This window comes from Bombina bombina, chromosome 2 (genome assembly GCF_027579735.1).
Source record: "Bombina bombina isolate aBomBom1 chromosome 2, aBomBom1.pri, whole genome shotgun sequence".
NCBI lineage: Eukaryota > Metazoa > Chordata > Amphibia > Anura > Bombinatoridae > Bombina > Bombina bombina.
The window spans coordinates 162,929,577-162,940,243 of NC_069500.1; the positions used below are offsets into that span (position 1 = coordinate 162,929,577).

Consider the following 10,667-nt stretch of genomic DNA (forward strand, 5'->3'; position numbering starts at 1 on the left):
ATAGAATTGCTTATTTGCACTGCAAGGCAAAGTTTATTTGAAATTAACTTGCAATGTAAAATCACCAACGAATATTGGGATACAATACATTCAGGCCATAATAATTTTCTAAGTACAATACTCACTGGTCTAGCTTGTCTTTTAGACAATCGTTTTAAGTAAATAATTATAGACATTTGAGTTTATGCATAGCATTATTTATTTTGACGATTCTATTTAGGTATGAATTGTGATTTACAGAGATATCGAGCAAGAATCTGCAAACCTCATAACTACCTCAAAATAAATACAACTGGAAAAGTTGTTACATAATGCCAATCGTGTGCCAGTTGACTTGTTGCCATGTAGTCTTCCTTACTTCTCTTTTAGTAATATGCATCAGTTCCACAGCTTTTGGTCTGTCTGAATAGTTATATAAGACCACTACAATTTGTCAATAATTTGCTGCCCTTATGGCAGTGTCAAAATTAGCCAAAAACATCTTAGCATTTGACAGGTAAGCAATTGCTACCATTTAACTAACTTTAGTTAATTCAGTAAAAGTTCTCAAAGCTAAACATAAGAATAATGTTTTTTAAAGTTCTGCAACTGATACCAGGCTCACCCTTATCGTATAAAAATAATCACAGAGGCTTTGAAGAACACAGGCAAGAATATGGGCATCGTTACTAGGATGCAGGCAAAACTACAGTCTTCATTGTCTACAGTATTTGCACTTGATGATTTTCTTAAAAGCACTTTGGAAATCTTTATTGAAATAAGCATATATTATAGGGTTAAGGAGAGAGTTAGAATAGCCAAGCCAGTTTATAATATCATACAACAACAGTGGCATGTGACACGTTTCACAAAATGGCAAAACAAGAGCAACGATAAAGAATGGAAGCCAGCATAGTATAAAAGTACCCATTATGATCCCTAATGTCTTGACTGTTTTTCTTTCCCTAGCCAACGCCACCTTTCTTTTAGCATCCGTATTCCTATCATTCTTTTTTTCAAAACACGGAACTGTAGGATTGTCGCTTGAGTGGTTTGGCAGAACCAGATGGTTTTTTGAGTTACTGTAATGGTGGACTTCAATGACTTCCAAAGCAGCTCCATCCTCTCCCTGTCTTACCGCCCCATTAATACAAGAATTGGGCTTAGGCTCTACACTCCTTTTCCAGTTTTTGCTAGGCTCCCCATTGCACTTCCTTTGCATTGTAGATGGGGAAACTGAAAGACAGGTATCAGCCACTTTCTTTTTCTCTGTCTTTTTTACAGTTTTACGTATCCTGAATCTGGCTGCTTTAAATATCCTACCATATAATACCAACATGAGAATTAAAGGTATATAGAAAGCACCAAATGTAGAATAGATGGTGTAACCGGGATCTTCGCTTATTTTGCATGCATCAGGGTCAGACCTGTCTTCTGATGTCCTCCAGCCCAACATTGGTGGAATGGATATGGAAAAGCCTACTATCCATGTTATACTAATAAGAATGGCAGCTCGTCTAGGAGTGCGTTTGTTCACGTAGTCTATGGGATCAGTTATTGCCCAATATCTGTCCAATGCTATAGCACACAAATGGAGAATAGATGAGGTACAACACAAAACGTCTAAGGAAATAAAAATATCACAGGTTACCTGTCCAAGAGTCCACTTGTTCAACACTTGGTAAAGTGCTGCCATTGGCAAAACCAAGACGGATACCATCAAGTCGGTTACAGCAAGGGAACCTATAAGGTAATTGGCCACATTTTGTAGACTTCTTTCTAATGCTATGGCTGCGACGACACAAGCATTGCCAAATATCGCACAAAGGATCAATGTCCCCAGGAAGAGAGAGGTGGTGATCTGATAACTGAGAGCTACCTCCTCGAACTTTGTACTGTTGGTTTTCTCTGAAGAGTAGTCCGTAGAGGTAGTATTGTTAAACGCCTCCATCCCGGAGAGAAGTTCAGAACACAGAGTCCAGACTAATGATGCTCTGCACTTTTTCACTTGTTTAATATGTGTGGTTCCACTACATAGAACTGTCTCTTTAAAGCAGACATAGTTTCAGAGGTGATGGATACCACTCTAGCCTGCGTTTCTTTGTTCGGCGAATCATTGGCGACTACTGAGCAGTTGAAATGCCACAGTGTATAGGAGCAGAGAGTACGTCAGCGTTTATGGGGTCGCCACACAGAGCTGGGCATCAGGGCAGCAGGTTGATTGAAGGATCTCTTTGCCTTGTTTCAGTTGCAATCTCTTCCTTTTTGGAGTCCATAAAAAAGAAAAACAATTCACATGCTATATTGTAACTAAATGAACTACAAGTGCTGATAGAGCCTTTCCCCCTTGCTGTGCTGGGATTGTATTTTAGTTCCTTTCATCAGTAAATGCAGGCGGAGCTTTGGAGATTGGCATTAGAGTTTTGAGCTGTTGCTCCCACTCTGCAAGAATTTTCATTCCACAAACTATAGCAGCTTCTGATTTCCTCCTCTACGTCAATGGGATAGACATTTGCTACGTTTTGACTGGAGCAGCTCGTTTGCTTTTGAGTTCATTTACTCAATATCAGATCACAATTATAAACCACTAATCTTAGTTTTATGTTGTGGCTAGTAAATGATATATCCAAGATGTTTAAGGGAACTACAGTGAATATAAATATAGAAATATATATTTTTGTTTGCCTTTCTATTTCATATGTGAGTTAAAAATGATAAACGTAGCAAGCCTTTGCCTTAGACGTTTATTTATGCACTTTAAAACAATAATAATTCTCAATCTGCAGGTTTACATCACTGCTCATATCGGTATTTTTTTAGCACTCCTACCACATTTTGAAACTGTGTTCAGCACCACGAACAGCTCATTACGAAGAAGGTAGTTTGGCGCCATCTTCAGGTCAGATCTTTAAATAAGGTCAGCAACACTGGCAAATTGTATGCACTCTAGATTATGCAAGATCTGAGGTTTCCATAACGTTATTTACCAAGATTATACGAGAGATTAAATATGACGTGAGAACCCCCTAAATGTGTTTTCGTCTTTAAATTTACATATTATATTTATTTTGGGAAATGCTCAATTCTCTTGTATACGTTTTTATTTGCAAGTGCGAATAAACATATACACCATTTGTAAAATAAAAATAAAAGAAGAATTAACGTTTTGTTAACTGTTCTATTTCCTATATTCAAACAGATAACAGCTGGAAAGGGGGATTAAATAAACAACAGCACGTTTTGTACATAGTACTATGGGGATTCATACCATGCGAAGATTAAAATACTGAAGAATACATTTACCAGTCATATTAAGGCGATGATGCAACAAAGTTATTTGGTATGAATTACATATGCAGAGCTGACAGAAAATTTAGAAAGATTAAAATGACAGACAGCTAGATAGATATATTAGATTATTAACAAAGAGGGGGATTTCATGTTTACAATTGTTTTTGTTCTTAGATGTTGATGGTTAGCGTTACCCATTACAAATTAAGCAAATACATTCTTTTAGTTTGAACAGAATATATGTTTATGTTGGGTTAAGTCATTTTAAATAACATGTAAATTATTAAAAATATACTACTGTGATTGAATACATTTGCATCTGACATATTTTTCTTACTTGATTTAAAAAAAAAAAAAAAAGTAGAATATGGTGTGGTCTAGATTGGTATTTCTGTAAATGCAATAAAGAGTTTGTTCTAAATTGTCGAATTAAATAGTTTATGTAAAAACAATTTATATATTAAATACATATTTTGAACAGCTAGTGAAGAAACCACACATTTGAAATCAATATTACAAGGCAAAACAGGGCACACAAATTCTCAGTATTTGTATAGATGATGTCATTTTTGCCCAGGATCAGTATTTATATATCTAATACATGCTTCCATAGGGACCCAGAAACCTAGAAAAAATTCTAATTTATTCTATAGAACAACATATGCAGTAGTCATGTGATGTTTCATGATACTGTTTCCACCATGTGTCTAACATAATGTATCATATTGTTCATCTGTGTCAGACAAAATATGTTAATTTTATGTGTGCAGGATTTTTTCTTCTAATATTAGACGTCATGCCTTATAAAGCATCAATGGCATTCAGCAGTCTGCAAATTTCCAAGACACATCCTGTATGGTAGGTAAGAAATGTGTCCAGGATTATTACATCCCTTAGACCCATCTGCTCCTCAATCAGCTTACAGAAATTTCCAATCTACTGACAAAATAAGTGAAAAGCAAAATCTTTCCCCGTCAAACACTCTATTACAAATACATTACAAGGGAGATACAGTATATTGCAAATTAAATATTATTATTTTTTTTTACATTCTGATTATAATTAAAGCAAAATCAAGATATCATTTATGTTAATACAAAATGCAGAGGACCCTATTTCATTTACTTTTTAAGAACTGCATTTGATTGCAAAGAATCAAATAGATATGACCTACATAATGGTAGGCTATAAGATCTTTAATGTCTCCCCCATATCACTAAATATAAAGGATTTATAAAGTAACATTTAGAGAATATGGGAAAATATATTCTGACAAGAATACATCAAGGGGAAACTAAAGGGGAAAACACAGCTACTTTTGAAATGATAAAGTTTTGAGAATCCATTTGGACTTTTACTTTATTCTATCTATCATCTAACTATCCATCTATAATCTATAATATATAATACATACAACATTTACATTTATAGCCTCAACGATATGAAACACAAATGTAAGACAGAAAATTTTAAATATTACAAAAAAGTCTTAAAATATATTGCATTGAGATAATAAAAGTTTAAATACTGTACCTTAGAAATGCTCTGGGGGTGCTATGTTATATCTATAGGAACATAAACCTTGTAGTATATTTTCTTCTACAAAAACAGAGGAATTATAAAATGGAGGCACAATGTGCATACAATTAAATATAATTGGATGTTCCCCATAACATTTCTCAGCAATTGGGGAAGACAGACAGCTTTCAATCTGGGACAATCACATTACACCAGATTATAATTCAAAGACCCAGTTTTAAAATGATGTGGGACTGGCCTGGGTCGTTTCACAATTTACAACCAGCTAACCCCCCACTTATTTGAAGTCTACAGAATATTAACAACATATTATCCCCATTTTAAAATATTACAAACAAGAGACTAGAAACAGGAAGTAAGGTGCATAATAACAAGCCACATTATTTTATCTGCACCCTACATGATTGTATCTTGTTACTGTAAAACATTCATCCTGTCTCTTTCTAATATGCGTAAACAAATGTATAAATAATTGTGCTGATTTTAATTAGAACACGTGCAAAAGGAAAAGGCTTAGTGACATGCTACTTTTCTCTCGCAAATAATGGGCTTGCTCCCAACTTGTATGTCACTGAATACTACTAGTTTAATGTGACAGGTAAAATCATGAAATAAACTTACATGAATGATGAATCACAAGTAAATATTTAATGTTGTCAGCCAACAAACCAATACAAAAATGCCCCAAACAGATAGGGTTGAAAAAAATAGCATTTTTCAAATATTTCAGCATTTGCATCTATTTTTTCAGGACAGAGAAAAAACAGAGACCAACAGTAACTTATACCAATACCAGCAAAGAAAAATGTTCCCATAGCAACCACAAATTGAAACATATGATGAAGACAATTTCTCCCTATATAAAGAGCATTATGAGAAAATGCATTTTCCACCCTTTACACATTTCCTAAGTTAGAAGTTCAAATAATAACATTGAATACTTCTTACAGTATATTATATATAGAAATATAAATACGCTACAGACAACATATAGAGATATTGATAAATACTTTAACCTAGCTATATTGTATATACATCTATATCTATCTGTATGCCTATCCATCTATCTATCATCTATCTATCTATCTATCTATCTATCTATCTATCTATCTATCATCTATCTGTCTGTGTATCATCTATTTATCTATCTATCTATCTATCTATCTATCTATCTATCTATCTATCTATCTATCATCTATTTATCTATCTATCATCTATCTATCTATCTATCTATCTATCTATCTATCTATCTATCTATCAATCTATCTATGTATCATCTGTCTGCCTATCTATCTATATATCATCTATCTATCTATCTATCTATCTATCTATCTCTCTTCTATCTGTCTATGTATCATCTATCTATCTATCTATCTATCTATCTATCTATCTATCTATCTATCTATCTATCTATCTATCTATCTATCTATCATCTATCTATGTAACTATGCATATCTCTATCTATCTATCTATCTATCTATCTATCTATCTATCTACTATCTATCTATCTATCTATCTATCTCTCATCTATCTGTCTATGTATCATCTATCTATCTATCTATCTATCTATCTATCTATCTATCTATCTATCTATCTATCTATCTATCTATCTATCTATCTATCATCTATCTATGTAACTATGCATATCTCTATCTATCTATCTATCTATCTACTATCTACACACACATAATATAAATATAAATATTTTCCACAGCAACAACCAACAAAGCTTCTACATTTGAAACACACCCTGATTTTTATTGTTTCAATAGTTTCAATCTAATTTGGTAATTCCCTGTCAATTTAGTGATTTCAACAGAAATTGCAGGACGTGTTTATGGGAATGCTCAATACAGAACTCATGAATATTTAATGGATTGTTGGTGAAACCATATCGCATATGCCACTTACCAAAATAAATGACCTCTAGTAAAAACAGAAGCATCATAGCATACTCTTTCCTAACATATTGTAGTTTTAGTAAATTTCCTTTGCAATTGAAAATATAGTTTATCAATTACATAGCTTATAATTACAAATAAGTTTATTGTTAAAACTTCTGTAAAAATGTGTATCATTGTTGAAAAGCAAGATATTGAAATGTTTTTTCAAAATCTCTTTGGGCTTTGTTTCTGAAATATCTTACAATATTTATGCTATAAAAAAGAGAAAGAAGAAAACCTTTTTCCTAACTATTTTCTCTTTAATACAAGAGAACGTGAACTGGAAGGTTATAAATAAATTATTGGAATTTACAGTTAGGAACAGGAAACATGCATTTGATGGAGTGTATTTAGTGAACAGTAGTATTAGCTTTAGTTCATATGTGCAAAGAAATGCAGCCTTGTGAAATAAATAAATTCTGCTCAAAGACAATGTAGTTATTCTTAGTCATGAAATAATGCAAAAAATATCGTTTTCAAGAACCATTTGTTACTTAAACTAACCCCAGTAGTGCATATCATTTTATCAAAAGATTACCTGAAGTACAAGAAACTATTGTGTTTACTATGTTTTTGTATGCAAATTGGTTAGAAAATATTAACAAAAATTATGCTTAAAAATTCATTTTAGAATACATGTAAGCATTGTGATGAAAAACTTTAAATGGTATAACACAAACTGACATATTTAAAATGGCTAATGACAGAGTTTAAAGGGACACTAAACCCAAATTTTTTCTTTAATGATTCAGATAGAACATGCAATTTTAAGTAACTAATTTACTCCTACTATCAATTTTTCTTCGATCTTTTGCTATCTTTATTTTAAAAGCAGGAATTTAGAGGGGGGAGGGGCGTGTCCAACCACCGACCAAGATGGTTGCCTTTTCTAAAACAGCTGAACACTGGAGACAATAAATCTGCTGTTTATTGCCTTTCCGAGTATAATTTCAAGTTTACATCTGTGATAATTAGTGAAGACTAATACTCGAGCAACTGATTCTGCATAAAGTATTCATAACTTCAGCCTGGCAGACCAGTAACGAGGAGATACGCAGTGATTGGAATCACTAATCACTAAACCTATATTTTTGTCATGGAATCTACTGAAATAAGTCTGCTGGAGACATTAGATCGCCTTTTTTGCGATCATTTCACGCGCCTCTCTGTGGCATTAACGAAGGCATGGGGGAGAGAAAGTGAACCAGAGCCACTGAGAGTCCTGTTCCCGGCTGCAGAGGTTTTGCGGCCTTTACTAGATATCTCCAGCCTAGAACATGTAAGCACAGGGATATTAGCGATGTCAGGGTTAAAAGTGCAAACGTCTACTGAAAGGCCCATACTAGCGAGTACAGCAGAGTGTGGTCTCGCAACTCAGGAAAACCGAGCGGTCACTGAGAGGAGAAAGAGGTCAGAGGCTTTGGACCCTATGGCGATTTGGAATGTGTCCTATTACCAGACAACGGATGAAGTGGAAAGTGGGCAACCGATCAACTTACCACGGAGTCATGGTGAGGTGGAGACCTACAAGAGAAGGGTGCGGTCTGGCCGAGTCTTTGATATTAAGGTACATCAAGATGGTTTAGACGCACTGAAACGATCTCCCTTGAGTCATTCTCCCCAATCCAATAATAAAGGCAGGCAGCAAGGTATGCTTTGGCAGCGGAGGGTATGGGCTCCGGACAAAATTCTTGTTATAGGATGCAGGCTACCCCACAAGGCTACATTTGCCGGGCCTCTTGTTTGTCTGAGAGGCTCCATCACACTACACTTGCCTCCTAGGTCCAGAGTGGGCTAGCACCTAAGTTTAGAGTTGGGACTCGTTAAGCTCTTTATTGCTTAGAGGATCAATACAAAACCCACACAGCCTTCACCTTTTATGTTTTAAGCCTGACATTACTTATTTATCTACAGCGATACCTCTATCCCCTCTACATGACGATCTTAAGATCTGAGATTTGAGGACAATATGAGACTAAACTTACTCCATCTGGCTATTATACTATACACTTTGAAGAGACCACTTCACTCTGTTAGTGTGGCAACGCTCTGAATTTCTTGACAATTTTATTTAAAGGACCAGTCAACACATTAGATTAGCATAATCAACAAATGCAAGATAACAAGACAATGCAATAGCACTTAGTCTGAACTTCAAATGAGCAGTAGATTTTTTTATAACAAATTTCAAAGTTATGTGTATTTCCACTCCCCTTGTACCATGTGATAGCAATCAGCCAATCACAAATGCATATACGTATAGTCGGTGAATTCTTGCACATGCTCAGTAGGATCTGGTGACTCAAAAATTGTAAATAAAAAAGAGTGTGCACATTTTTTTTTAATGGAAGTAAATTGGAAAGTTGTTTAAAATGACATGCTGTATCTGAATCATAAAAATGTAATTTAACTTGAGTGTCCCTTTAATAATTGGAAATATCTGTACAGTCATTGTGATCTAAAATCCTAGATTCCCTGATGCTTACAAGACCAGTCGCCTAGTTTGAAATTTACTCCCACCTACAGTTTAATTTTTTTATTAACGGGTTGTGAATTCTGTATTACAGGTTTATCATAAGTATGCAGCCCAATCTACTAACTTTTTCTTCTGTCATTTGCAGGCTTTTCTTAAAGTGTGTATATGTAATGTACTACCATGTTTATATTCTAAGCATACATATGTTGAGGGGGGAGGTAACTATTATTATTTTTAAATTCAGGCAAATAATATTATAGATCCTACTTAATATTGTAAAAGCATTTATTCTGTCTTCTATATTTCTATAGGAGTCTATTCCCCTTATTTGTATTTGGTACCTATGTATGTCTGCGCTTAAGCTTGCGTCTTTAACTCAGAACTGTATAGTATTTTCAAAGAATTTAATATTTGTACCCATTTATAGAGACTCTCAATGCAACTGTGAAAGTTTAAACACTACTGTATGCCCCTGGATAGACAGTAGGTTTACATAGATTTATGGTACATCCTGCTTGAATCTCTCATTCATGCTAAATTTGTTCACTAGGTGGGAGCGGAACCTTAGCTTTGGTTTTATAGGTGTGTGCGGTATTTTCTTTTAGGCTATATATACACTTGAGTGATATATTTGAGGTGCATGTTCTTTCTTTGCCTTATATTATGCTAGTCCACCTAGAATAGGTTGTAACTAATTATATCTATAGTGGTCATATACTGAAGGTCCATAAGTGGCCTTATATGCTAATAATCCTCCTAATATTTGTCCTATTCTCAAGGTTTGAGGTCCAAAAGCAGCCTCGTCTGTTTCTAGGAGGTTGTAAAAAAATGAGGGTTTGAGCTGGATAATTTTTGCTTCCTTTTACTAAAGGTATTACTTGGACAATAGGCTATATTATTGCTTTTTTTCTTTTTTTTTATTCCTTTGTATTAGTTTTAATTGCTTTTCTGTATGTCACTTTATGGTCATGAAGTGTAATGACTGAGTATTTTATTCTGTTTGGAAGATACCTGTATGTTTATATTTCTCTTACCCTCAATAAAAATATATAAAAAAAACAACAACAAAAAAAACAGGAATTTAAAGCTTAGGAGCCAACCCATTTTAGGTTCAGCACCCTGGATGGTGCTTGCTTATTGATGGCTTCAATTAGAAAACCAATAAGCAAGCAACCAAATATGGGCCAGCTCGTAAGCTTTAAATTCATGCTCTTTAAATAAAGATAGCAAGAGAATGAAGAAAAATTGATAATAGGAGTAAATTAGAAAGTTGCTTATAATTGCATGCTCTATCCGAATCATTAAATACAATTGAGTCTAGTGTCCCTTGAAGTTCTTAAAGTGCATAATACAGGCCAGATATGAAAACAAATATTTATTTTATTTAATATGGAGCAGGTGGACAAGGTACCTAGACACAGAACCTATCCAAATGTGCT

General features: G+C 34.2%; 1 protein-coding gene across 1 annotated transcript; it reads right to left on the reverse strand.

The window, feature by feature from the left end:
• Positions 1-694: 694 nt before the first annotated feature.
• HTR1A (5-hydroxytryptamine receptor 1A) lies at positions 695-1,930 on the reverse strand. The gene has a single exon (XM_053700448.1). The coding sequence runs from the start codon at positions 1,928-1,930 to the stop codon at positions 695-697; it is 1,236 nt and encodes a 411-aa protein (XP_053556423.1).
• Positions 1,931-10,667: the final 8,737 nt, after the last annotated feature.